This window comes from Halichoerus grypus, chromosome 10 (assembly GCF_964656455.1).
Source record: "Halichoerus grypus chromosome 10, mHalGry1.hap1.1, whole genome shotgun sequence".
Taxonomy (NCBI): domain Eukaryota; kingdom Metazoa; phylum Chordata; class Mammalia; order Carnivora; family Phocidae; genus Halichoerus; species Halichoerus grypus.
This window is the reverse complement of record NC_135721.1, coordinates 124,809,294-124,836,359: the sequence shown is the minus strand read 5'-3', so window position 1 is coordinate 124,836,359 and position 27,066 is coordinate 124,809,294. Positions and strand designations below refer to the sequence as shown.

Below are 27,066 nucleotides of genomic sequence, written 5' to 3'. Positions count from 1 at the left end.
ACTCTGTGCACCCAGGAGGCCTGGGTCCTGGGAGCCCTTGAAGACCCCTTTTAGAAGGGCCTGCTCCCTCTCTGGGGTGGGGGATTTCCAGGGGGTGGGTTGGATTGGACAGATTGTCAGCCAGCGTAAGGGAAAGCAGCTGGTAAGGTCCCAGCTCCCGTGGGCATGGGGGCTGGTGAAGGACCACGCAGAAGGAGCTGGGCGACGGGCTGGGAGAAAGTCGGGGGAGGCTGGGAGAGGACAGGTGTGTGATGGGAGTTGAACGAAAGGATCCAGGGGCGCCTGGGTGGCTCAGTTGGTTAAGCAACTGCCTTCGGCTCTGGTCATGATCCTGGAGTCCCGGGATGGAGTCCCACATCGGGCTCCCTGCTCAGCAGGGAGTCTGCTTCTCCCTCTGACCCTCCCCCCCATGCTCTCTCTCTCCCTTTCTCATTCTCGCTCTCAAATAAATAAATAAAACTTTTAAAAAGAAAAGAAAAAAAGGATCCAGGGCTGGGGCGGGCGGGAGAGGCGGGGAGAAGGCGCAGAACTACTAGAGGGGGGGGGGCGGAAGGCAGGGACCACTAGGGGTCACAGCAGGTGTTTAATTGGTACCTAAAAGCCGAGGAGAGGTCGACTCAACCTGCCCTGCCCCCACAAGGCGCCTTCTCTTACGTTCTCTTGTTTCTCCCGCAGGCTCCGGGCCCGGGTCGGGACGGCCCCCCGCCCTCCAGGGATCGGCCGGGCCCCAACCAGCACCCCTCTGAGCGGGGACCATGGCGCATACCGGCCGCGGAGGCGCCGCCTGGTGATCCGGCCGCGGCGGCAGCGAGGGGGGCGCGGGCGGGGACCCCCGGGGGGCCGTCCATGCCCCGGGTGCGGCCGCGCCCCCTCCCCCTGCAGCCGGGCGCCCCCGCCGCTGGGCGGCGCGCAGGGCCGCGGGCCTGTCCGGGTGCCCCGTCGGGGGGGGGCGGGGGGGGGGCGGCTCCCCGGCGGCCGCGCTGAGGCCAACCATGTGACGCGGCGCCGCTCCGTCGTGCCACCGAGCGGCGACGCCCCGGTGCCTCCCGTCCAGACTCCTGGGCCCCGGCCCGGCGCAGGCCAAGCATGAGGCCGCGGCCCGACGGTCGGGGGCTCCGGGCGGGAGCCGCGCTGTCGCCCGCGCTGCTGCTGCTGCTGCTGCTGCCGCCGCCGCTGCCCGGACGTCTGTGGGCGGAGGGCACCCCCGCGCCGGCTGCACCCGGGGCTCGGCAGGACGGCGCGCCGGGCGCGGGCCGCGTGAAGCGCGGCTGGGTGTGGAACCAGTTCTTCGTGGTGGAGGAGTACACGGGCACCGAGCCCCTGTACGTGGGCAAGGTAAAGTGGGCCCCCGCACCCGCTGCCCCGCGCCCAGGACCCCGGAGACACCCACCTGGAGACGCTAGCGACCCGGTCCCCCCCCCCCCAAGTCCCAGTCCCTGGTGCCTCCTCCCCAGCCCGCGCCTGGCCCGGGCGGACTGCAGGGTGGCGCGCTCCGCAGGCCGCCCCTGCCCCACGGCCTCCTCCAGTCCCCCTCCCCTGTGCATCTCAGAGCAGAGAGAGCTAGTAGGTAAACCCAGGCCATCTTGTAGCTGGATGCATCTAGAATGTAGAAACAAGTTTGCAGATCTGATCGTGTCACACACATACTGTCCCCACTCTGCTTAAAATTCTTCAATAGCTTCCCATGCACTTGGGGTCAAGTCCAAATTTCACTGGGCTGCCTACAAAGATCTGGCTCCCTTGTAGCCTCACCTCCTGCCACATTCCTCTGAGGTTCAGGCCCAGGGCTCTTCTGATGGTCCTCACAGTGCCCTGCTCCTGCCACCGCCCCTTCCCTTCGCCTGGGTTATTTCCTCCCCCGAACAGGTCAGTCCTGCTCCTTCTGCTGTTTACTTTATACTGACACTCAGGTCTCCACTCAAATGCCACATGTCCAGAGAAGCCGGCTTGATCACAGCAGGCTTAGACAGATCCCCCTGGATATGGCCATTTGTCCCTGTCACGTGCCCTCCAACGTCCCCACAGCTTTCCTTCACAACACTTAATTATGCATGTATTTGTTTGATTATGCAATTAATGTATATATTTCCTATCAGACCGTGTTGGTTTTCTCACTGTTATATCCAGCACCTAGTACACACGTTCTTCATAAACTGTTCATATTGAATGAATGAATGAATGAATGAATGAATGAAAGCTACTTTCTCCAACTGAGTAAATGCTGGCTAATGTGGCTAAAGATCTGTGCCTTAGGGGTATGTGAAGCTGGGAAGGACTTTTGTGCAGCCATTCAATTCCTAGCCCCTCATGGGTGTGATGCTGGAGAGGCAGAGGCAAGTAAGATCCAGCCTCTGCCATTTGGGGGGCCCCCAGAGTATCAGAGATGCTCTGGTACATGAAAAGCTTCACAGGTCAGCACCTAGCAGTGAGTAGGCATTCCGTAAATGGTATCTGTTGGCTGGCTTGGGGAGGAGAACACACCTGAGCAGGGTTTTGATGTATGAGTAGGAGTTCGTCGGGCTGATGAGAAAGAAGGCATACATAGCCTGTGCAAAGACTTGGAGTCTGAGGGAGCCTGGCTTAGTCAGAGGCTTGTCAGCAGTTGAAGTATTGAGGCGGAGGGTGCTGGTAGGGCACAGTTCTCTGGTTTCTGCCAGTCAGCTTTCCGGGAAGTTTTGGCCAGCAGAGTCGGGGGAGGGGACCAACCCTGGAGTTTCCCATGTGCTTAATGGGTCCGAGAATTGGGAGGCTGATCAACCTGCTCAGGTCAGAGGCTCAGGGATCAGGGAGGGGAGGAAGGCCTTGATGTAAATCTCCCGGTTTGTCTTGCAGGAAACCTAGATTTTCTCTGGTCTAGACATAGTAATCCCTGGTCCTTGGCTACTTTCCCCTCTATCCATGTCCTTGCTCAAGGTCACCCGGCAAACTAGTGGCAGAGGCTAGGGTTCCTGACTCCCAGGCAGGGCAGTGAGATGGTGGGGCTGGCAGAATGGGGTGAGGGGATGGGGGAGGAGGGACCAGTTCCAGCTAGGCTGCAGCTGCTGGTGAGGTGACCAAGAATGCTGGCTTGAGGGCCAGAAGCACCTGAACTTCAGTCCTGCCTCTGCCAACCCACAAACCGTATTACCTTGAACAAGTTACGTCACCTCCCTGAACCTGTCTCTTCGTCTGTAATAGGGGGGCTAAGAGAGCCCTCTTCCTAGGGTTCCTGACAGGATTAAGGAAGTAAATAGCAGATACGGTGTTCAGCCTGCAGCCTGGTTGGTTGTTCATCGTTGTTTTCTCATTATTCTCCTATGAAGCACTTAATCCTTAAACGGCAAGGTGGAAATCATCGTTCCCTTTTGTAGCGAGGAAACCAGGGACTGAGAGAGGGCAAAGTCCTAGAGGGGGCAAGCGACTTGGCCAGGACTTGAACCTGTGTGCGTCGGAGGCCAGTCCCAGCCTGATTCTCCCAACCTCTCTGAGACATCCGGGCTTGGGAGGTGAACTTGGGTCCAGGAAACCCACGGAGAGGCAGGGAAGGACTCGCACATCTGCCTAAATGTCAGCTTGGTGCCGTCAGGTACCTGAGCTCTGTTGTCTGCCCAGCAGCTGGGGCTCCGAGGCCTCCCCAGCCACCCAAGTCCTGAAGCCTTGAGAGAACCCGCTGCTGATCCAGCACCTTGCACTGCATCCCGCTGGCCATTAGCATCTCACCAGCATGCGGGGAGCCCCACCCCTGTCTCCAGAAACCAGTCTGTGGCCTTAGAAAGTCCCTTCATTATAAGTCCAGGAAACTGAGGCTGGAGGCAGAGAACATCAGACCAAGGTCACCCAGCAACATGGTGACAGAACCAACCCTAGAGACCAGATTTCTGGACACCAGCTTGGGGCCCAGTGCAGTGTGACTGCCCTTGACCGTGAGCCAAGCATTGTACCCGGTATTTCTTCTCCTTGGGGCAACCTCTCCTAACATCCCCACAGCTGCCACGACCATGTTATCCCCCCCGCCATCATCTTCACCCAGAATCCCCCTCTCTTATTCCCAGAGCCCACCTCTGTGCGGGGAAGAAAGAGAAGTTTCCATCTCTTTGCAAGCATTTGCTCAGAGCACACTTCCTGTGGTGTGGTATATAGTATGTGGTTCAAGGGGGCCAGCTGGAGCCAGGCTGCCGGGGCTCAAATCCCAGCTCTGCCCCTTATTATCGCTCTGATCTTGGGCACATTACTTAACCTCTCTGAACCTCAGGTTCCTTATCTGTTGAGTGAGGCTGTTACTACCCCCACCTCAAAGGGTTGCGGTGAGGAATCACCGAGTTAGCACATGTCAGGAGCCTAGAAGAGCAAGCGCCTGGCACCTGGCGTGTGCTGGGTGTTAGCTTTTATAATTATAGGTCTTGCCTGGTATTTCCACCAGCTTGAGCATCCCAGCTACACAGACACTCCCAACCCCTGCCCAAACCCTGAAAGCCTTCTCAGCAACACATGTCCTGGTTTCTCACCCCCAAGTGGTGGGGGATGGGAGAGAGGGAGGTGGTCACTTAGCCCACACCTCACTCAATATTCAATAGCAATATGAGGAATATGAGCTTGGACTTTTAAAAACCACCCGTCCCCTTGCCAGCCGAGCCCCACCTTTGTGCAGGCGATTGTATGTGCACACATGCATACACACACGCACACACACACTATCTCTCTCTGTCTCTCTGTCTCTCTCTCTCTCTCTCTCTCATACCACGCTCGCTCTCTCGCTCTTTGGGGAGAAAGGACTTCTCCACGGTTTCAGTGAATTCACTGCTTCCCGGTCCCCCGCCCCAGGGAGCCGCTTGGAGCATCCGTCCTTGTCGAATTCCAAAGGTAGCTTAGCAACAGCACCATCCGCCGAGTGAACCCCGGGCGCCCAACGGTAACCTATTTTACAAGCTCCTTCTCCATCACTCACCGCCAGGCTCCTGTTGGCACCCGCAGGAACCGCTGCGGCCCGTGGTTGTCGCCTCAGCCTCAGCACCCGAGGCTCCCTCCCTGGTCCTGCTCCCTGGGCAGCCTGGCCCGCCTCTTCCCCTCACCTGCCCCCAACTCCCACCCTCAAAGCAACCTCCCATATTTCCATACAGTCTGGGTACTTTGACTAATCCCTTTTCTGAACTGTAATTTCCCCTGAGGCTTCTGTCAGCTGGATGTGGATTTTGTAGGATTTTTTAATTTTTTTTTTAAAAAGATAGAATTATGGGGTCAGCACTTATGACCAACTCCTGTGGGCGGTGAGATCTATTTTAGATATACAGCAGGATTAAAGTGGGGAGGAGGGCAGATTTAATTAAGTTGCTAATATTTAAAGAAAATTGATGAACTCCTGGTTTACCAGAAGCACAGGCGTGAACAGACCCCTCATTCCGGGGGAGGCTTTTTATTTGATTTGCTTTCCATTTAAATCCTGGACTCGTTTTATTTGCGTAGCTGCGCTGTCCGTTTAATTATCTTTAATAAGGAAAACGTACCTCTGCTCGCATTTAATTTTGATTTAATTAGGAGGAAGTAATTAATGGCCTCGTAAATCCCATTTTTCAGTTCCCCCCGGGATGAGAAGCCATCACTCTTGTGTTTTTCACGTTGTTTATGATCCAGGGCTGGGACCTGAGGAGGGGTAATCTCCTCTGGGGCTGTCCACACTTGATGGCAATGGATAGAACCCAGGATGTGGAATCAGGCTTCAGGATCACCCCTTGATGGCTAGTGTGTGACCTCACAGGCCCTCTCTGATCTGCAGCTTGCCAACCTGTGCAGCAGGGAGGGAATAACCTCTGACTGGCAAATTCCTAATGGGACATCAATGAGGTTGCAGTAAAGGGTCTAGAAGTGTGTCTAGTGACTCTTCTCTCTAGTCTAGCTCATGTGTACCTGGGATTTAACGGTGACTGGATCCTCCAGAAACCCCAGAAGGCAGGTGGGGAATTTTAGTGACTGTTATATATTTCATTCTTCATTTATTTGATATGTTTGGTGCCATGCCTTGTGCTGGGTTCTGGGTAGAAGGAAACAAACAGCCATATGCTTGGTCCTCAAGGAGCTCACATCTCACACTTGCACGTGTATATACTCTTACACACACACACTCTTTCTCGCTTCCCCCGTATTTTCTCTGCAGGCCTACTCAGGACACCTATGTGTGCCAGGCATGGGGAGTTCAGACAGGCATGAATCAAAGTTAGTACACACCCCTGAGGCCCAGGACAGCTGGGGAGACAGACGTGCAACACTGAGGTGTTATGGGGGAGTGTGGAGCAGAAGGGAGTGTGCATGGGGCAGGATGAAGGCTCTTTAACCAAACGACGTGGGGATGGGGGAGCACCTAAGAGGACTGCCTGAAGGAGGAGACAAGCCCAGTTTAAAAGACAAGAAGGTACTAGACGATGCCCTTGTCTCTCCAGTGGGTCAGGATTTCAGCCTATGGTCTTGTGTCAGGAGATGGGGGATGAAGTGGGTGACCCTCAGTCCCTCCTGAGCCCAGGGTGGGAAAAGGAGAGGGCACTGATCTGCACTGAGCACTTACTTCGTGCCAGGAGTTTCCACACATTATCTTATGAATCGTTGGAAGGCGTGGGAGCCATATCGTATCCTTTACAAATGAGAAGACTGAGGCTCAGAGAAGGGTAGCCTCTGGCTCAGGGCCATGCCACAGGCCAGTGGCAAAGCCTAAGCTGGCACCCAGCTGTTCCTGATCCCGAAGCCCATTGTCTCTCTTGATTTGTGATTTGCAGTCCTTTTCCAAATGATGAAGTAGAGGCGCAGGTAGAAGAGGCCGCCCAGGACTGTGGCCGGCACAAGGCAAAAGGTGTGTCCAGGCCTCTCCCCCAGCCAGACTGACAGACTGCAGAGGCTGCAGAGGGACAAACTGCACTTTGGAGTCAAACAGACGTAGGCCTAGCTCAGTGTCCTCACCTGGAAAAGGGGGCTACATCCACGTGCGCTCCGACGTTCAGTTAGATTTCCGCAGAGGCCCGCAACACACCTGGCACGTGGTAGGCGCTCCATGAACAAGAGCGCTGGCCTCCAGCCCCTACTCACAGCTGAGTGTCTTGGGAAATGTCCTTCTGGGGGTAGAGACACAGGCACACCCTCTTCATCCCAGAGCCAGGACCCACGCGGGCAGGGCAGGCAGCCCCCGCCCAGCCCAGCCCCACAGCTCGCAGCTCGCAGCTCCCGCCCCCACCTCCACCCCCAGCCCAGCCCCCACACCCCCGCCCTGGCGTTCAGCTCTGTCTGACTCTGCAGTCCCCAGAGAGTGGCCACTGGGCCACCGCATGAGCACTATGTCATCCGTCACGGAAGAAGAACATTGGTGACATCACCGCTGTCTTCCACTCCCTCCTCCCCGCTCCTCACTCGTGAGTGATCCCTGTCCGGGATGTGAGTAAGGTCTGCAGGGACGTGATAGAGACCCAGGGGGCAGAAAGGGAAGGCAACAATGGCCTACCGAGGGTTCAGGCCATTACAAACATGCTCTCATTGAATCCTCACCGCACCTGTGCCAGGGAGGGCTTGATCTGATTTCTCAGGTGGGAAAACAGACAGAAAAAATGAACAAGCCCAAGATCACAACATTAGTGAGTGATGGAATCAGGAGATTGGCTTCCTGAACTAGGCTGTGTGACACAGCAGGTGACTTCCCCTCTCTGCATTTTCGTTTTCTCATCTGAGAAATGGGAAGAATAATGTTTCATAGGGCAGAGATGAAAACTGATAAGATTATCGCTGTTAAGCGTCCCCCCACGTGGTGTCTGTCCCACCCATGGCTTGGCGGTGTTTGCTGACTGTGTAAGCAGACGCCGGGTCTGATTGGAAAGTGGGTGGAGGCACTGGAAGAGGGAGCAAGTTCACCCTCTCCTATCCCCACGTCCCCTGGGCCAAGGTGGAGGGAAAGCATAAACAGCAAACAGGAGAGACAGGTCTCCTCATCCCCAGCATTGCCAATGATTCAGGGCTGACGTCCTGAGATAATTTTATTAGGGGCATTAAACTGAGTTATGAGGTTTTTACAATCCAGCCACTTATGAGAAATCTATTAACAGTAACTGGACAGGAAGAAGGCTTTTCAGTGGAGCCCAGAACGGGCATTAATTGGGGCAATCTATAACAGGACGGGGACCCGGGAAGTTTCCACCAGACGCCTCCATTTACTCCCCGCAATTTCTGCTGAGAATCAGCAGACTCGCCAAAAAGAGAGAGATGCCCATTAATCGGCTAATGAAATATGAAAATGTTTATGGGCCATTCAATCTTCCAAATGGCACTTCTATAATCCACCTTTCAGACACAGAGTTCCACCAGCAGAATTTATACCCAGGCTCCTCCTGCGTGGCAAGGGGTGGGTGGGCTTTCATCCCCCTTCGTGACGACTTCATTGACGCCTGTTGTCCTGCTGAGTGGGCTGGGGTATGTGGCATCCTGGCCTGAAAGGGGCCTTAGGGATTCTGTCACTCACACTCCATCTCTACGGAAGCTTAGAGCGGAGCAGGGAGCCACCCAAGGTCACCAGCTTCATCGGACGCTTTTCCCTCTGCTTAGAGCCGCCTCAGAAATTTGGGCATCGGAGGATCAGGACCTAGGTGTTTCTGTTTGGGAGAACAGTCTTGCTACTGCTTTCTTGCCTAAGAGATCTCAGTTCAGTGAAAACAGCCGGGGATTTGGAGCCTGTCGGTGGCTGGATTAAATCCCAGTTATATATAGCTAACATTTAGTAAATAACATAATAGTAACGATAGCTACCATTTATTGGACACTTATTATGTCTCAGGCAGGGCTGATTTTCAGCTAGTACATACCAGTGTCATTGTGCCAGTTGTTAAGATAGTGAAAAAGCTCCCCCCCCCCACTGCAGTAAATGGTCTTTCTCCTCTCCCTCACCCCAGTTCCCTCAGCTCCCCCGACCTCTCTCCGTGACCCAGCAGCCAGAGGGTCCTGCCTGGCCTGGCCAGGGTCCTGCTGCGGTCGGACTCTGGGGCAGTGCCCCTGCTGGGCTGGCTGGTAGATTGCGCATGTCCCGTGTGCCAGGCAGGGGCTAGCGCCTTCTATAGACTTTAAACCTTAGGTAAGTCCGTGAATGGCTTAGCACAGCGCCTGGCATGGAGCAGGTGCTCCTTCAATGTGCCTTTCCTCCCTGCTCCCTTCACTCCCCGTCCCCACCAAGCTCAGAGTCTGGGGGCTGGGGTTGGACCCATAACTCAGAGTGGGGTCAGAGACAGCCATTTGGAAGCTTGATAGAAATGCAAACTCCGAGGCCCCGCCCCGGACCCACTGACTTTCCTCCCTGCCTCCCCAGATCCACTCGGACTCCGACGAGGGTGACGGGGCCATCAAGTACACCATCTCAGGTGAGGGCGCTGGGACCATCTTCCTAATCGATGAGCTGACGGGAGACATCCATGCCATGGAGCGCCTGGACCGGGAGCAGAAAACTTTCTACACACTGCGGGCTCAGGCTCGGGATCGTGCCACCAACCGCCTGCTAGAGCCCGAATCGGAGTTCATCATCAAGGTGCAGGACATCAACGATAGCGAGCCCCGCTTCCTGCACGGCCCCTACATTGGAAGTGTGGCCGAACTCTCACCCACAGGTGGGCGGCGGGCTGAGCCAGGGGCTAGGGTGAGGGGAGCCGCCGGGTTCTGAGGGAGAGCCTGCGGTGGGGACCGGCTGATAATCTGGGGAGACACCGGAGGGACAGGAGCTGCTGCCCCAGGCAGGGGGTAGAGGCATGAGCCCAGGTGCCCACACGGGCTCAGGCATAGTGATGACACGGTCACAGCTGCACACATGACCTCAGACACATACATGGACACCGTCCCCACGTGGACATGGACCTCCGGGTGGCCATAGCAACACCCTTGGGCATGGTCACCCCCACAGGCCCAGCCCCACTTACAGGCGCGGGCACAACTGAACACGGGCACGCCTACAGCTGGGAAGACCCGGAGTGTCACACAGCTGGAACGAGGCCCAAGCGCACACCCAGACACGGCCTCACACCCGACAGAGCCTCAGACAGCCCCTCGGGAAGCAGCCCCACATGCGGATGGAGCTTACGCGCAGACAAGGTCACCTACAAAGCCACAGGCCAAAGCCACCAACACACGTGACCCACCCGGGTCCAGGCTTCCCCAGAGTGTAGCCACAACAGGGATGAGCAGTCACAGAGGCCACAGCATCCAGACAGCTTCGTTCCCTGCCCAGGGGAGACCCCAACACCCCAAGGCCCAGCCCCCTGGAAACAGGTTCACAGAGACGGCTGAGCCCCAGACACAGGTCAGCTGCACGTAGCCGGGTACGACCGCTAGTGTGCAGGGGCGCTGGGGACGCGCCGTGGTACAGGTAAACCGGGAGCCCACACACCAGAACCCCCACGTGCGAGAAGACCTCAGGCGAGGCCATACTCCGAAGCTCACCCCCACATAGCAGCGGGACACTGAAGCGGAAGGTTGGATGAATATGCCCGCTCCCACGGTGGGGCCCACTTCTCCCCGGGGCTCCTGGGAGAAGCCGGAGTCATGGCCAAGGGGCACAGCCATCTTCTTCCACATGGGGTTGGCCCAGGCACCCGGTCAAGGGCTCAGGGCTGCCCCTCTCTGGGCCTTCCAGTCCGACTGGTGCATGTAAGAGATAGGGGGTGTCTGAGCTCGTGGGAGAGGGTGCAGTCAACCCCCGCGTCCCCAGATTGGGCTAAATCTGGCAGATTGGTGGGTAGAGAGCCGGCAGCCAGCGATGGAGAGGAGGAAGTGGACCAGAGATACGGGTGGGCACAGAAGGACGGTGGGAGGACAGGGAACAGTGAGGGCAGGGATGTGGGTGCAGGCTGGTGCACACACACGCACAGGTGCACACGTCTGCCTCGTGCGCACATGCGTTCACACATGCGTGTGTGCATGTACATGGCTAGTCAAACGGCACTTTAAGGCCTGTGCATGCATATGACATGCTATGTGTCTATTTGAGTGTATCCGTTTATTCATTTGACAAGTGTATAGGAAGACCTACTATGTGCTGGGCACTGAGAACGTGGCATTAAAGAGACAGACAAGCCTCCCTCTCCAGAAGGGTACTTTCTGGCTGAGGAGGACAGGCAATAAGCGAGTAAACAAGCAGGTCGTTGGGCTGGGAAGGCTTCTCTGAGGAGGTGACATTGAAGTGGAGACCTGAAGAAAGTGAAGGGTGGGCCCTGGGGGAAGAGCATTCCAGGCAGAGGGAACAGTACCTGCAAAGACTCCAAGGAGAAGTGGAGAGGCAATCAGATTGTGCAGCCCTGGGGAGCATAGTCAGGGATTTGCTTTTTACGCTGAGCAAGCTGGGCAGTCAGCGAAGAGGCTTGTTCAGAAGAGTGACATGGTCCGACTTAGTTTTAACAGGATCCCCTGCTGTTCTGTGAAGATCAGATGGTGGCGGGGTTGGGGTATGGGGCAAGGACAGAAGCAGAGGAGTATATTGTAATTACCTAGGTGGGAAATGATGGTGGCTTGGAACAAGGTGGGGCCAGTAAGGGTAGTGAGAAGAGGTCGACTTTGGGACATATTTTAAAAGTAGAGCTGAAAGCATTTGCTAATGGATGGGATGTGGGGTGTGAGAGAAAGACAATTCAGGGATGGCTACTGAAGTGTTGACCTGGATAATTAAATAGATAGGATTTCCATTTGCTGAGATGGGAGGAACAGCAGATCTGGGGATGGAGGGAAATCAGGAGTTTGGTTTCAGTCGTGCTAAGTTGGAAATACTTATTAGACAGCCAAGTAGAGATCTTGCAAAAGGCACTTCAATGTACAGGCACAGTGGAGAGATCGTCAGAAGTTGTCAGTAGCAAAGACCCACAGACTTTCAGAGCCTAGTGATTACTTAGAAATCAGTTTTGCAAATGGGGGAAACTGAGGCTCAGAGAGGCGGTGATGTGTCCAAGGTCACACAGCAAGTCAGGGGCAGCTCAAGCCCCTGACGTCCCCCCATCCATCAGCCCCTACTCACTGATTCAAACCCTGGCCCTGTGTCTCTTCATCCCAAATGGATCTTTTCCACATGGAAAAGGCCAGAAAGGTGACACGAGGTGAGGCTGGAGAAGGAAGCAAGAGCCATACTTGAAGGACTTGAGGGAAGCATGGAATCTGGGAAAGGCTTAAGCAAGGGAGACAACCAAGTGCAAAGGTCCTGAGGTGCATTTTAGAAAGCTCCCTCTACTACAGTTTGGAGAACAGGTGGGGACAGGGGACTCCAGAGGGAGGTATCCGCCAGGTGCTCGTCCATCACTTCACTCCCACTTCAACTCTGAGAGGTGGCGGGACTGATGGTGGCATCCCCATTGAACAGATGGGAACACTGAGGCTCAGAGGGGAGAAAATGTGCCCACCGTCACATAGCAAGTCAGTGACTGAGCAAGTCAAGGCTTGGCTCCTAGACTGTTGGAGTGGCAAGAGTCCTTGCGTCACACTTGGGGGAACTGAGGCCAAGAGAAGGGCAAGGACACATTCAAGGTCACCCAGATTGTAGGAGGCAGAGCCAGCCCCCAGGTTCATGAGTATCAGTCAGCCTGAGGAGCTCCTGCCCTGCCTCACCTCCCTCTCCCAGCCCACTGACTCTGACATTCAGCTCAGGAAAGAGTCAGGCATTGGATTCAACTCGGACAAGCCAAGGAACCCAGGAAGGGGGAGGGAGGAAGCAGAAATTAAATTAGTTTATTTCATTTAAGCAACTTTTTGAAGAGGAAGCAAATCTGACACCAGGGTGCTTGCGGAGACTCCAGGCAGCTTTGAAAATCAGTCACAATGACTGAGCCTCCTGATCTGGGCTGAGGAGGGCGGGGCCGACAGGCGGCACTGGGGTCTGGGCAGCTTCGGAGATCAGAGGGAGCAGGGACACAGCTTGGGACATGAAAGGCAGCAGTGCTCGCAAATTAAACCACTCACAGCTTAAAAAGGAAGGGAAGTGTGCCGGGGGCCTCCGATGAGCCACGCTTCTGAGGAGGGGCATGCCAACCAAGCTGAGCCTAATGCAGCGAAGCAGGTCCTGCAGCGGACAGTCAGGAGGCCTGGCTCCCTACACAACCTTGGGCGAGTCCCTGCCTCTCTCTGGGCACCAAGTTCCCTCCGAAGCATTGAAGGGGTTCATTCATGCAACAGATATTTACTGAGTGTCTACTCTGTGTCAGGCACTGTTCCAGGCATTGGGGATTCTTAGGAAGCCTACGTGCAGAGCAGGGAGAAGACAGGAAAGAAATAAACAAGCCAATATGTTATAGGCCCTGTGGTGTAAGTGCTGCGAAACCAAGGGAAATTGGCATTATACTGAGGGAGTGCTATTTTAGATAGAGGTGTCAGGGAGGGCCTTTGTTTACAAAAGAGGACATTTGAACAAAGATCTGAAGGAACCAAGGAGCTCTGTGAAACAGTGGTTCTCATACTTGATTGTGCATCCACATTACTTGGAGGGCTTGCTAAAATACAGATTGATGCCCTTTCCCCCCAGGGTTTCTGAGTCAGCAGGTCTGGCTATTAGAAATGTTTGCATTTTTAATAAATTTCATGGTGATGCTGCTGTTGTTGGCTCAGGGACCACACTTGGAGAATCACTAAGCTGGAGGAAGGAGGTACAGGCAGAGGGAACAGCAAGTGCAAAGGTTCTGAGGCATAGTGTGTTTGTCAGGTTTGAGAAATAGCAAGGGGTCAGTGTGGGTGAAGAGAGGAGTAAGTGAGGTGGGGAGTGTCCAATGAGATCGAAAGAGATACTGGAAACTGGATCATGTAGGGCATGGTAACCATTGAAAGGATTTCTGTTGTACTCTGAGTGAGATACAGAGTCAATGAGTGATGTGATACAACTTATACTTTTAAAGGCTGACTTGTTGGCCACCGAGTTGAAAATGGACTATAAGCGACAAGGTTGGAAGTAGGGAGATCAGTGAGGAGGCAGCTGCAATCATGCCGGCAAAGGTAATGCTGACTCTGACCAGCATAGGAGGTGAGAAGGTATGGGATTCTGGATGTATGTTGAAGGTAGAGCCAACGGGCTTGTGAGGGACTGGATATGGGGAGTGAGAGAGAGACAAGGCAAAGATGATGTTGACATGTGTGGCCTGAGCAACTGGATGGATGGAGCTGCCGAGATGGGGAATGCTCCAGGAAGAGCAAGATTACAGTGCAAAATTAAGACTCTTGGGCATGTCAAGATTGAGATGTCTACTAGAAATCCAAGTGGAGTAGTCAAGGGGAGAGTTGGGTCTCTGTGTCTGGAGGTCAGGAGCACAAACAGGGTCAGAGATACAATTTTGAAAGTCATCAGCAGAGAGAAGGAACTTAAAGCTGAAGGCTAGATGAAACCAACAAGAGAGTGAGTTTTGAGACAAAAGAGTTAGACTAGAAAATCTCTTAATGTTGGGGGCACCAGACCCCTTCCCACCAGTATCACAACCTGACCAGTGGACAGCAAGATTTCACAGGGCTTTCATGCCCAGTTCAACTCTACCTACTTATTAATGCCAACTATGTATAAGACGATATGCTTGGCACTGTTGAGGTTACAGAAATGAGAAGTTCAATCCAACACACATCTATTAGCCACTACTTTATTCCGGGCACTGCAGGGGATGTAAAGATAAGTAATTGAATTAAATCCACAAATGTTTATTAGCACCCATTATGTACAAGGCCTCCAGTGTACTTGGCTCTGTAGGGGTTGCAAAGATGAGTCACCTAACTTAGCAAACATTTATTAGCACCTACTTTATATATAGCCCCAAGGGGATAGAAAAATGAGCAGTTGCTTTCAATTCAATAAATGTGTATTAGTGCCTACTGTGTACATGGCACTTTGCTAGGTATGTGGGGGTTGCAAAGATGAGCAAGACCCTCCCCTGGCCTCAAAGTGGTGGCAGATCAGTTTCACCTCTAGGGCCAACTCTGGTCAATTGGTAGTGACCGTAGGGTTGTGTTGAGAAGGAGTCTGAGGACCCCCATTCAAGCTCAGGAGAAAATGATGCAATCGATTAGTGATGTTTGCTGCGAGCAAGGCAAGAGAATAGGGTGGTTCATTTGGCATAGGATTGGCATTGTTGGACCATGGGATTGGGGCTCAACAGGCTGTGGAAATGGGCAGGGGCTCTGCCGGAGCGGGGCTCCCATGTATTCCAGTTTCTCTGTGAGCAGCATCTTTAGTAGACGGAAAAGGGTTGTTTGTAGTATAGTCCGCACTTCTTGGGACATTTACTAAATAATAGCCATCAGCCAACACTGCTTTCACAGAGCTATTTCCCTTTCTTCTCAACAATCCTGGGGAATAAGCAGGGCAGGTATTACTGTCCTCATTTAACCAACGAGAAAGTAAATGCAGAGAGAGTTAAGTAACTTGCCTGAGTTTCCAGAGCTTGACCCAGAACCTGGAAGCAGAACCCAAGCCACTCACCTCGGCTTGTGTGGGCAACAGCCATGCACAGGGACTTTGCAGCTTGCAAAGCACTTTCACATCCCTGATCTCATTTCATCCCCTGGAGCTCTCGGGTCAAGTGTTAACATGCCCATTTCATAGCGGGAGAAACTGAGGCTCATGAACAGAAGGAGGTAAAATTGAAAGAGCTCACTATCTGATTGCTGAATCCAGTGCTTGGTGGGGGACGGGGCAGGGAGGAAAGGAGGAAGGCAGGAGGCAGTGCATTCCCCAAGGGTCTCATTTGGGGAAGGCAGCAACCAGCTGGGAGCCTCTGATTGTCCTGTCTGCAGCCAGAGAGAGTGTGCCTCAGCAGCCCTCAGGCCCAAGCCAGGAATCAATTGCTGGCCTCTGCAGAGACAACTTCTAAAGATGTTTTTAATTAAAGTCCAGGAAGATCTATATGTGCAATATCTCCTTGCCTAGCAACGGCACTGGCTCTCACCACCCAGGATCGGGGGGGAACAGGACAGGAGATTTCTGGTGGGGAGAGGTGGCAAGGAAGAGCAGAGGCCCTGGCCCTCAGGAGTCATCCCCATGGCCCAAGGAATCTGGACAGCGAAGACTGGATCCATGCCTTTCTTTGTCGTTTCCATCAACAAATTATTCAACAAACACAAGCACCTTCTCTAAGCCAGGCCCTATGCCTACACAGCAGTGGGTAAAAAGGTGACAGAGCCACCTTCCTGCCCGCAAGGGTCTAGCACACAGTGGGTGCTCCGTAGATGTAGGGTGACTGAATGGAACCGAATTATAAGCAAAAAATGTTTGCTTTCTGCAATAGGCAGAGGGATGCTATTGCAGATACTTACAATGTTGCTATCCCAAACAAGGTGACCAGACTACTTACTAGAGGGTCCCATTTAAATGTGGAAAGGACAGAAGAGCATAAGGGTCTCAAATTGGGGTGGTAGGAGAGTCCTCTCTCTCAGGGGGACAGATTAGATCCCACACACATTCATGGGTGAGTCCATGGCTGGGATCTATGAGGAGAAAGTGAGGGGGCAGCGTCCCAGAGGTCACTGGAGACTGGAGAAGTGTGTTTGCAACGTAGGGCACACTTATCCCATTGAGCCAAAATTGCTTCTTCTCTTTGTCCCCCCTCCCACTCTCTCCCACTCTCCTCTTGCTTAATATGTATCTCTGCCTGTCTCTGTTTCTATATAAGTCTACTTTCTGACTTTATCTCTGCGTTTCTACCTCTTTCTGTCACATTCTGTGTTCCACTTTCTCCCTGTCTCTATGTATCTCTGCCTCTCTGATGCTCATCTCTCTGTCTCTGTCCTAATTTCTTCCCATGTATCTGGGTATCTGTTTTCCCACTTTCTCCCTGCCCATCTCTCTGAATCTGTCCCTCTGTCCCTTGTCTCTCTTTCTCTGACCCACTTTCTAGCCCCATCTCTTAGTGCCACCTTCTCTGTCACTTGTCTCTGGGCCTGCCTCCTACCCCTCCCTTCTGACCTACCCTCCCCGCCCCCAGTCATGTTCCTGCATCTCCTGCATATCATTAGGCTGCCCTGGCTGGGCAACCAGAAGCTGTGGAGGCCAGCCCAGTGAGCCAGCATTATAAGTGATGATCAAAGAAGGAGTTGGGAGGGAGAGTTTGAGAAGGGGTTGGTTTCCCATGTAATCTGAACGTTCCCAGGGACTCGACAAGTGGTTTTTAATTTTTAATAGAAAGCATTCCACGCAGTTCTGGCAGCAGCAGGGGGTGGGACTCATTTTTTATAAATGTTTGAGAAGCTAAATGTGAGCTGAGGGTTTCCCCGGGCCCAGCAGGGCAGCAAAGGGAAGTAGGGAAGAGGCACGATGGTAATAATTACAAACATCTTCATAATAATGACACTTGGTCACCTCATTTGAAGACTCTGTTCTTTTCCAAAGTGCTTCATCTCTTTCATCTCATTAAAGGGCCTCCCTCATCCAGGGAGGCCAGGAGGATGAAGTCTTATCTCCATTTTACAGAAGGGGCACTGAGACCCAGTCAGGTCAGTTTTCCCACAGCCACAGAGCCCAGGAGAGGGCTGGGATGACTTCAGTCCTGGAGCTCCCCTCCCCACAGCACCACTTCCTCCCTGAGCCAATGGGGGCTCATCCTAGGAGCTCTAGAGCCCAGGTCTGGGCAGCAGTTGGACCTCTCAGATAGCAAAGACAAGAGACAAGAAAGGAAAGAATTCTGGCTTGGGAGCCAGGCCATGGGTTCCAATTCTGGCCCCATGACAAACCATGTCAGAGCCACCCAGATAAACCAGAGATGAGGGGTGGGCATGACCCCTCCCTACTGATACTGGTGCCCAGGCATTTCCTACTCCAGGCCAAGGGCACAGCCCCAGAGACCTTCTGACCAGGCAGAGAGACAAGAGAGGAATAAACTCCTGAGCACTGCTACATGCCCAACTTTACCAGCCATGTAAATCCATCATTTCTAGTCCTTGGAGCATCCCTGGGAAGCAGAGGGGCCCCCTCTAGACTAAAGGTGAGGAAAGAGGTCAAACAGGGACAAAGGCTTGACCAAGGGCACAGAGTGAAGAAGCAGTGGGATCTGAACCCAAGACTCTCTGATGCCAAAGCCCACCCAGTCTCATCTCCTGGCAGGAGAGTCTGACATCTCATACTGATTTTGCCTGGGAGGAGCACTGCTGACTTGGTGGCATGTGTTGTCCTTGCTTCTTCCTTCTTGGTGTCGGTCTCAGTACCGGCACTGTGAGTCCAGGAGGGTGACATACTGGCTCCACACACCTGGGCTGCAATCTTTCCCTACCACTTACTAATGATAGAACCTGGGGAAAGTCACTGAGCAGAGGCTCAATGACTCAGTTTCCTCATCAGTTCAATCAGGGGTTTGGTCAGTTACTAGCCTGGGATGCACTTTAGAATCACTGTGGGAGCTTTTAAAAATGCCCTTGCCTGTGCTCCACCCCAGGAGAGTCCTACTGAATTGGTCTGGGGTGGGGCTCAGCATCAGTTTTATTTTAAAGCTCCTAAGAGATTCTAATGTGCAGCCAGGGTAAGAAACACTGGTTTCTGTGCTCTCCGAGGACCAGCTTTTCCACATCTAACATTCCACGTGGAACCCTGCTCTGAGATCCTGTTTACCCAAGAATCATTTGGGCAATGCTTCCTATGCCGGCCTGGATAGAGGCCCTTAACCCCACGTAGCTGAAGAGCTGGCTGGCAGCACCACGGACAGCGACCAGCTCATCCTAGCCAGTCCCAACCGTGCTTCTGGAAGTCTGAGCTTGAACCAGTTGTGGCGGGGAGAATCCTGAATGCAGTTCCTTGCCATTCCCCTCCTTTCTCTGACTCCTCCCTCTCTTACTGGCCTGTCTCCTTCTACTCCTATTGACCCCCCCCCTCCTACTTTATAAGCCCAGGCATGTGGGCTTTGACACCAGATCGACCTGGGTTTGAATCCTGCCTCTCCTATTTCCTTGCCAGGTGAACTTGGCCAGGCACTGTTCTCGGTTCTGAACTCAAACTATTTGAGTAAGAGAGCTTGGCAGTAATATTACCTTCATTTCACAAATGAGGAAACTGAGGCACAACGGGCTTCATTACTTAACTTCACTCAGCCTCATTTTTTCATCTGTAAAGTGGAAATCTCAATAGAGCTTACTTCAAGCTTATTTTATAAATTCCATAAGATAACATACATAAAGGGCTTCTCATAGGATCTAGCACAAAGTAGTTATTCAGTAAACATAATCTAACATGATCATCAAATAATGATATGTAATAATGGGTTTCATCATTATTTATTATTAATTCACATTTTCACTCTTCACTGTGCATAGCAGTTTCCTCATCTGTAAAATGGGAATGATGCAGGATTGTACTGTGTTGGTTCATATCAGCTTGATTTTCTGTTTTGGGAGCCACTTGATATCACATTGGAAGCTTGAAGTTGGCCATGGTGAGAGTCTCTACACCATGGAAATCAACAAGCACTACAAGACAGGGCATTTCTCCCCACCCCTCTAGCCCTCAGAGCCGATGGTTAAACATTTACCAGCATACCACTGCATCTATATAATAGAATTGGCCTGAGGACTAAAGGAGAGAGTGGATGTGATGGTCATTATAAAAATACCAACTGCTGAATGGAGGGGGGATGATCCTGAGGTCCTGTAGCAGCCACAAGCCCAGCACCCTTTTATCTGCCCATTCTGGGGAGCTGCTGACTTGCGAAGAATGTAGGAGGGGGTCTGGAGTCTGGGGAGCCAGTGGTGAATCACTGACCCTTCACCATCCCCACGTGTCGGCATTAACTGTAATGGCTGCAATAAAGAATCTGGGTTTGGGGAAATGATTCCATCATCCCCGCAGGAGTCCCTGGGATGCAGCCAGGGAGAGGGAGGGAGAGAGAGAGAGAGAGAGATCAGCCATTACCCTGGGGAGTCACTCAGCCCAATATTGTGCCTTGCCCAAGGGATGGGGGGAACAAGCAGAGGGGAGTGACAGGGAGACCCTCTCTCATAACAGTTACAACAGCCACTATTTATTGAGCACCCACCATGAGCCTGATGCTTTATGTATCTTCTCCCTTTTCAGTATGTCTGTGAGGGAGGCATGATTGTGCTATCGTATACTGGCATGCCATGCCTCCCGAGACAACAACCTGCATTTATTGAGTTCTTAGCATGGGCCAGGCACTGTCCGTGGTGCTGAACATGGAAGTCTATTTGAATTCTCAAAACAATCCCAGGAGTTTGGTAGTACTATCATCTTCATTTCACAAATGAGAAAAATTGAGGCACAATGGGGTTTGTGACATGTTCAAGGTCAAACTGCTAGTAAGTGGCAGAGTCATCACTGATTGTGATTCAGTACACTGGGCCACCATCCCCAGAGCCACTCTGCCTGTGCTGACTCTGTCACCCAGGAGGGCTTTGACCTCAGAGAGTCCTGGGTTCAAATTCCACCACTTCCTCTCTCGGTGCTCTTGGTCAAGTCTTTCTACCTGTTTCCTCGCCTGTAACTTAGAGGGGCCCACTCTTCCTCTCGGAAACACTATGAGGATTAAAGATGATGAATTTAAGTGCTTGGTGAAGTTGGACATGCAGTGGGTGCCATTAGGCATTTATTCCTTTCTCCTCTATCTGTATAAAAGGAGGCACCTGGGGTTATGTCCTTGGCCCTGAGTAGGAGACCCTGGGCACCTAGCATCAAGAGGGAGGGGGCTTGCTCAAATCCCTTCCCTAGCTTCTCTGGGCAACCCTGATATGGTTGACATGGAACAGGAGCTGCCAAAGAGAGGCGCATTGCAGGGCCGGTTTAGGAGGCTCAGGCTGGGAGGGGGGACATGGAGAGGGAAATGAGAAATGCAAAAGAGTGAAAAATAAATACATGTGTCTGTCTGGAATGATCGAGGGCCCCAGGCTGGAGGCGGGAGAGGCGGGCGGCAGGCTGGGCTTAGCAGAATTGCTGCAGTAGCTCTTCCACAGCCCACTCATTAGCCAAGCCGTGAATGGGCCTTACCTCCCAGCGTGCCGCCCTCCTGGCCCAGAGTCCAACCCAGCCCCAGGAGCGCCCCACTCAGAACCTCAGCAGGTCTGGGCCCCTTCCCCTCACCAGCAGGGCACTCAAAAGAAGGCATCACCTTGAAGTGATGGATGAGTCTCATCCCCTTGGGTCATATCCTGAGCCCCCAAGACTCCCTCTTGGGTCTTCTATCTCACCCCCTCCTTTCTGGAAAGGTTCAGATGGACCAGAAGGCTTTGCCCACTTCTCCGTCCAACACCTCCCCCACCCTGCCCTCACCCCCATCCTGTCCAGCCTCACGTCCCAAGCCTGATTTCGTCAAATTGAACATGATGTCAAATTAGAGCCATCTCTGGGACAGGCCAAGAGAAGCTCCCAGTTTAATGAGGCAGTGTCGAAAATCAATAACTTAATTGCCGCTGTTTGATGGACTTTTATCCAATTTATACTCTCCCCAGCAGCCTACGTGCAGAGCATGTGGAGAAGTGTGTGTGTGTGTGTGTGCATGTGTGTGCGTGTGCCTGGGGCGGGGACTGTCTGGGCACCCAGGGGGAGGGGTGAGGAGGGCACCAGGACCCACAGCCAACTATTTCCCAAAGGGAAAGCTGGGTCTTGCCATCCTCCTGCCCCAGATCCAAAAGACACTGACCTCTGAGCCCCAGTGAACTTGGTTATCCTTCTGGGCTGCCCAACTCCCATCTTGTGGGGGGTGGTGAAGGAGGGAGGGAAGAGAGGCAGAATTCCCTTGAGAAATCAGGAGAGGCTGGGGTGGGCACAAAGACCCCTGCTTTGGGAGTCTGGTGCCTGGTTTCCAGTCCTGGCTCTAACTCTGACCATGATGACTTAACTGGTGAAGATGACCATTGCCACCACCCGCTGAGACTGAGCCCCATCTGCACTGAGAATTTAAAGTGCATTCCCTCAACCTCAAGAACCAAGGACTAGGATTATCTCCCATTTGCTGAAGAGGAAACAGATTCAGAGAGGCTGCCTTCCCTGGCCAGAGTCCTATAGCTGGGAGCCACCAAAGGGAGATTTGAACCCAGATCTGACTCCATGGTCACGCTTGCGCCACGGGAAGGCCCCAGATCAGGAAGCGGGTTGGGAGTCAGTGTGGGGATGGGGACTGTGAGGGGACTAGCTTCCATGACCTCTAGCTTGGATCTCCTCCCCCAGCTTCCCTGGGGTGGGGAGGACAAGCGTGGCGGCCCCAGGTGACCCCTGTCTCGCTTGGTCCCCTGGGCCCAGGCACGTCGGTGATGCAGGTGATGGCCTCGGATGCGGATGACCCCACGTACGGCAGCAGCGCTCGGCTGGTGTACAGCGTGCTGGATGGCGAGCATCATTTCACCGTGGACCCCAAGACCGGTGAGGGCCGGGGCCAGGCCGGAGGGGGCGGGGCCAGGGCAGGACCGAGGTGGGGGGATGGAGGGGTGGGGCCAGAGGGTGGGGGGAGGTCCGCTAGCAGCCTTCTAACAGGACAGCGCTGAGGGTAGGACAGGACCAGGAGGTGTCTAGCTTGTTCCAGGGTTGCAGAGAGGAAGGGGCGGCCAGGCAGAAAGAGGGAAGGGCTGAGGAACAGAAAAGGATGGCGCAGGGGTGGGAGTCCCTGCAATACTGGCAGGGAAAAAAAAGGCAGGATGCCTCCACCATGGGCGCCCTGAAGGGACTTCGGAGGTCCCAACTAAGCGGCCCTCTTGTCCTTGGAGCTTAACTGAAGCAAGCGTGTCTGCAGCCCTTAGGGGTCAGTTGGTGAAGGGCACCTTTGCAGCAGTTGTGAAAGCTCTGTTCAAGGGGCAGTTGTTAAGGATCTGATGGAAAGACAGGGATGGAGACCAATAGGGAAGAATGGCTTCTTGACTTCTTTTCCCTCCCCCAACGCCACCAGGCACAGTCCCCAATTCATTTCTCTGAGGTTAGAACCTGATTATGTCTCTGAGGGGCCCTGCCAGAGTGGCAGGGAGGGCAGAGCAGGAGACTGAGGCTCGGAGGAGTGAAGTGCCTCACTGAGGTTGCACAGCTGGGCGTGGCTGCTGCTGCCAAGGGCGGTGTTCTCCCCGTCCCTGCGATGGGAGGGGCAGGGCAGGAGTGAAGGCGCCAGGGAGACCTCACACCACAGAATGTTTATCAGATGCCATCGTGGGGCTCACAGCCCGGGTGGGGGCCAGGGCGACAGGCATATGCATGGGCAATCAGGATGCAAGGTTCTGGGAGGTGGAAGAAGTTGATCTCCAAAGGATAAGAAGGTGTTGGCCAGACTGGGATTCAGAGACGGGCATTCCAGGCAGAGGGCATGGTGCAGGCGAAACCAGGAGGGAAAGAACAGCCTGAGGCATGAGGGGAATTGTAAGCAACTCAGGACTGGGGAAGCAGGCGGGCTGGGGATTCGGGCTGGTTGGCAGGGGCCCAACTGGGCACAGTAGAAGCGAGGTTTAAGACCTTGGATTTTATTCTAAGGGTAATGGGGGGGATTTTATTCTAAGGGTAATGGGGGGTAAAGGGTAATTCTAAGGGTTATTCTAAGGGTAATGGTGTGTGTGTATGTGTGTGTGTGTGTGTGTGTGTGTGTGTGTGATGGATCTGGGTTTTAGGGTTTTGTTTTTGTGTTTGATTTGTTGGGGTGGGGGATTGAGGATTCCAGGTTATGAGCTCAGTTGTAATTGTATTATCTTACACGTAATATCTTTGTCATTTTTTTCTCCTTGCAAAAGTAACACATTTTAGGAAACATTCAAACATTGAAGAAATATTAAAGAAAGGAAGGAAGGAAGGAAGGAAGGAAGGAAGGAAGAAAGAAAGAAAGAAAGAAAGAAAGAAAGAAAGAAAGAAAGAAAGAAAGAAAGAAAAAGAAAGAAAGATAGATAGATAGATAGATGCTTCCCACTCTCATCCCCTAATTGCAGCCCCAAAGGTAGCCACTTGGTGTATATCTCCTATGAGATCTTAGACTCACTCATTCACTTGAAAAATATTAAGTTTTTTAAAATAAATAACACATTTCAAGGTTCAAAATTTATCCAAACAAATATTTAGTGGAAATTCTTTACCCCTTCCAGTCCCCCAATCACCCAGTCTGGGTCCCCAAGGCAACCAATATAATTTTCTTGGGTATCTTTCCAGAGCTATTCTATGCATGTACAAGAAAATAGGTACATGTATTTGTTTTATTTTTTTACACAAATGGTAGCTATAAACACACACTATATACACTGCTTGCATTTTTCACTTAACAATACATCTTGAAGATTATTCTATATCAGTACATAAAGAGCTTCCTCATTCTTTTATTTAACAGCTGTTGTGGACACACTAAAATTTATTTCACCAGTCCCCTATTGATGGACACTTACGCTGTTTCCAATCTTTTGCTACAACGAACAATGCTACAGTGAATAACCTCATACATATATCATTTTGTGCTTGTGTGAGTATATCTGCAGGATAATTTTCGGGAAGCAGAAAAGCTGGGTCAAAGAGCACATGCATTTGGAATCTGGATAGATAATGCCGAAATGTACCAGATTACACTCCCGAGAGCCACCCAGGAAGGTGCCTGCTTCCCCGCCTCCTCACCAACGCTCGGGGTTCATTGATGACTTTTAGGCAGGGAAGTGACATGCTCAGGTTTTCATCTTAACAAGATCCCTCGGGCTGCTCTCTATAGCATAGCTCAGAGGCAGGCATTGAATTCAGGGAGACCCAGTAGCCTGGGGTCCCCATCACAGAGCCCCAAAGGACAAACACCAAGGCCTGCGCCTTTCCCCGGCCCCCACCCAGACTCCTGAACCTGTTCCATCTAGCTAGGGAGCCAGAGATGACACAGGATTGGTGGCAAGGGTTAGTTGAGATGCTGAGGAGGGAGAATGAGGGATGACAGTGAGATCCTGCCAAGGGCAAACCTTGGGGACCTGGGTGAATGTAGAGAACTAGATTGAGGGAAGAATCTGGGGGTTCCCAGCTTTGGGCCCTGGGATGGGAAGGGGCACCATCTATGGAAACAGAGGGAGGAATGTCGATTAAGAAAACTAGGAGCAGAAAAATTAGTGAATATGCCCTGCGATCAGGTGCAGAGCTAATTCATTCCATTTTAACCACGGCGGGTTTAAGAGGAGAGAGGAAGAGGAAAGAAACATCTAGAACATCTAGCAGGCCGTCTGAAATACAGGCCCAGAGCTCTCTAAGTAGCTGGGGCTCTCTAAGCTTTGGTTTCCCATGTGCACAAGAAGGATAATAATTCCCATCTCATGTGACTCTTGTGAGGATCCAACGGGAGAGTTCCTTCCTTCATTCAACAACTCTTTAGCGAGGGCCTGCTATGTGCCTGGCTGTGTTCTAGGCTCTAAGCATATGGCAGGAGGCAAATCCAAGACCCTACCCTCATGGAGCTTTAATTCAAGTAGGGAATACAGAAAATAAGCCTATCCATGCATAGCATAACGTCAAGTGACAACGAGTGCTAGGAAGACACAGAAAGCAGGGTAAGGGGATAGACTTCGATGAAGAAATCAGGATGGGCCTTTCTGGGGAGGTGACCTTGGGCAGAGACGTGAATGAAGGGAGGGTATGAGCCCCTCGGTATCTAGGAAGGAGTGTGCAGGCCAAGGGAACAGCAAAGGTATGAAGTGCCCGGCACAATCCCTCGTACCTCCTGGCAAGCCAAGGGGCTGCTATTGCTACTGAAGCCTTCATTCGTTCAGCCGGAGGAGGGGGCCCTTTGAGTTGATCTCCCTCCAGAAAGGGACGAAGCGACCAAAATAAGGGAGGGGCCAGGACTGAGTCTGGGAGATGGCAGGGGTGAGCCAAACTCCAAGAGAGTGAGGAGGACGGCCAGCTTCTCAGAAAGAGCATCCCCCACTGCGGGAGTCGGGAAGAGAGCGGCAAGCGGGAGGCCGTGGAGAGCCCGGGAGGGCAGGAACGCTTCCCAAGAGGCCAGCGCGTGGCACCAGGCAAGGCAGGTGAAGCAGCGCAAATGAGGTCCTTGTTCTAGGGTCCTCCACTTTCTCAGTCTGAGAGGGTCTTTGCTGACATCTCCCAGGAAGGACCAGATTTTTCCTCCCCTTGCCTTCAGCCCCACTGCGGGAGCCGCCCTGGTGCCATTCCCAGCCCCAGCTCCATTTCCCCAGCCAGGAATATTCCGCTGCTGCGGGTCTATATTTAGCAGCTGCTGTGAGGTACAGTCTGTTCTCGCTGTGCAGATAGCAGGGAGCAGAGCCGGAACGGGCCCTGAGAGGAAGGTGTGAGGGAGAGGAGGGGGCGGGGCTCCATGGGGCCGAGTGCCAGAGGACGAATTAACTTGTGTATTTTAAAGGCCAGGCCTGCCAGCAAGCCCCCCACAGGGGCGACAGGGATGGCATTTGCGGGCTAATGAGGCATTGCTTGGGCTCCAGGGCCCCTTCTGCAGAATCTGGAGGGGACGGTGGGGGTGGCGAGGACAACACCTGGAACTGGAGGTGATGGGTGAGGACAAGGCTGCAGGGAGCTGTGGCCAGGTTCTAATTTTCAGCACCCGCCCGCCACCACCCCCACAGGACTAGAAAGACGCTCTCAGAGACTCCAAGTTATCTGCTGAAAATTCTCGACAGGGCCAGAGATGTCTGTTTTCCTGGGATGAATGAAACAAACCTTTGCTGAGCACCTTCTAAGTGCCAGATCCTGGGGTCAGGATGATAAACTAGATCTGGTTTCTGCCCCCCAGGGCTTTTGTTCCAACAGAGAAGCCAGAAACAATGACACCCAGCCTGTGAGATGGGGAGACAGAGGGTCTGTGGCAGTAGGTCAGACAGTCTAAGTGTTTATTGAACACCCCCAATGTGCCAGACCCTATAAGTAAGATGATGAACAAGGCCAGTAGGAATCTCTGCCCTCATGGAACATACTGATCGGGTACCCAATCCAGGACTTGGGGAGGAAGGGATCATCATGGCATCCCCAGAATGTGCGACCTGCCGCTGGAAACTTTGTCTCATTTAATTCTCTTAAAAGCCTTCCAACTGGGTAGCCCCATTTTATAGAATAGGAAACTGAGGCTCAGAGACACTCAAAAAACTTGTCCAAGGTCAGATAGCATGTAAATAAATGGTGGAAAGAAGACTTGAACCAGTCAGTCTGACCCCAAAGTCCCTCCTTTCTGCACGGCCTCATATCTGCCTCTG

At 53.0% G+C, this 27,066-nt stretch overlaps 1 protein-coding gene and 1 long non-coding RNA gene across 3 annotated transcripts in view; both read left to right on the top strand.

Moving 5' to 3' along the window:
• The window catches only part of LOC144379172 (uncharacterized), a 52,850-nt gene extending 52,044 nt beyond the window's left edge, over window positions 1-806 (top strand). The window contains exon 3 of the long non-coding RNA XR_013441532.1: window positions 676-806. This is a non-coding gene — a long non-coding RNA (uncharacterized LOC144379172). The remainder of the gene's footprint in view (window positions 1-675) is intronic.
• Window positions 807-1,010: 204 nt separating this feature from the next.
• The window catches only part of CDH22 (cadherin 22), a 67,439-nt gene continuing 41,383 nt past the window's right edge, over window positions 1,011-27,066 (top strand). Inside the window, exons 1-3 of one of the 2 annotated variants that reach the window (XM_036069664.2) lie at window positions 1,011-1,335; window positions 9,302-9,596; window positions 22,163-22,282. In XM_036069664.2, the coding sequence (XP_035925557.1) occupies window positions 1,087-1,335; window positions 9,302-9,596; window positions 22,163-22,282 (664 nt within the window). In that variant the 5' untranslated portion in view covers window positions 1,011-1,086. The remainder of the gene's footprint in view (window positions 1,336-9,301; window positions 9,597-22,162; window positions 22,283-27,066) is intronic. The other variant, XM_078057254.1, reaches the window with a different exon arrangement.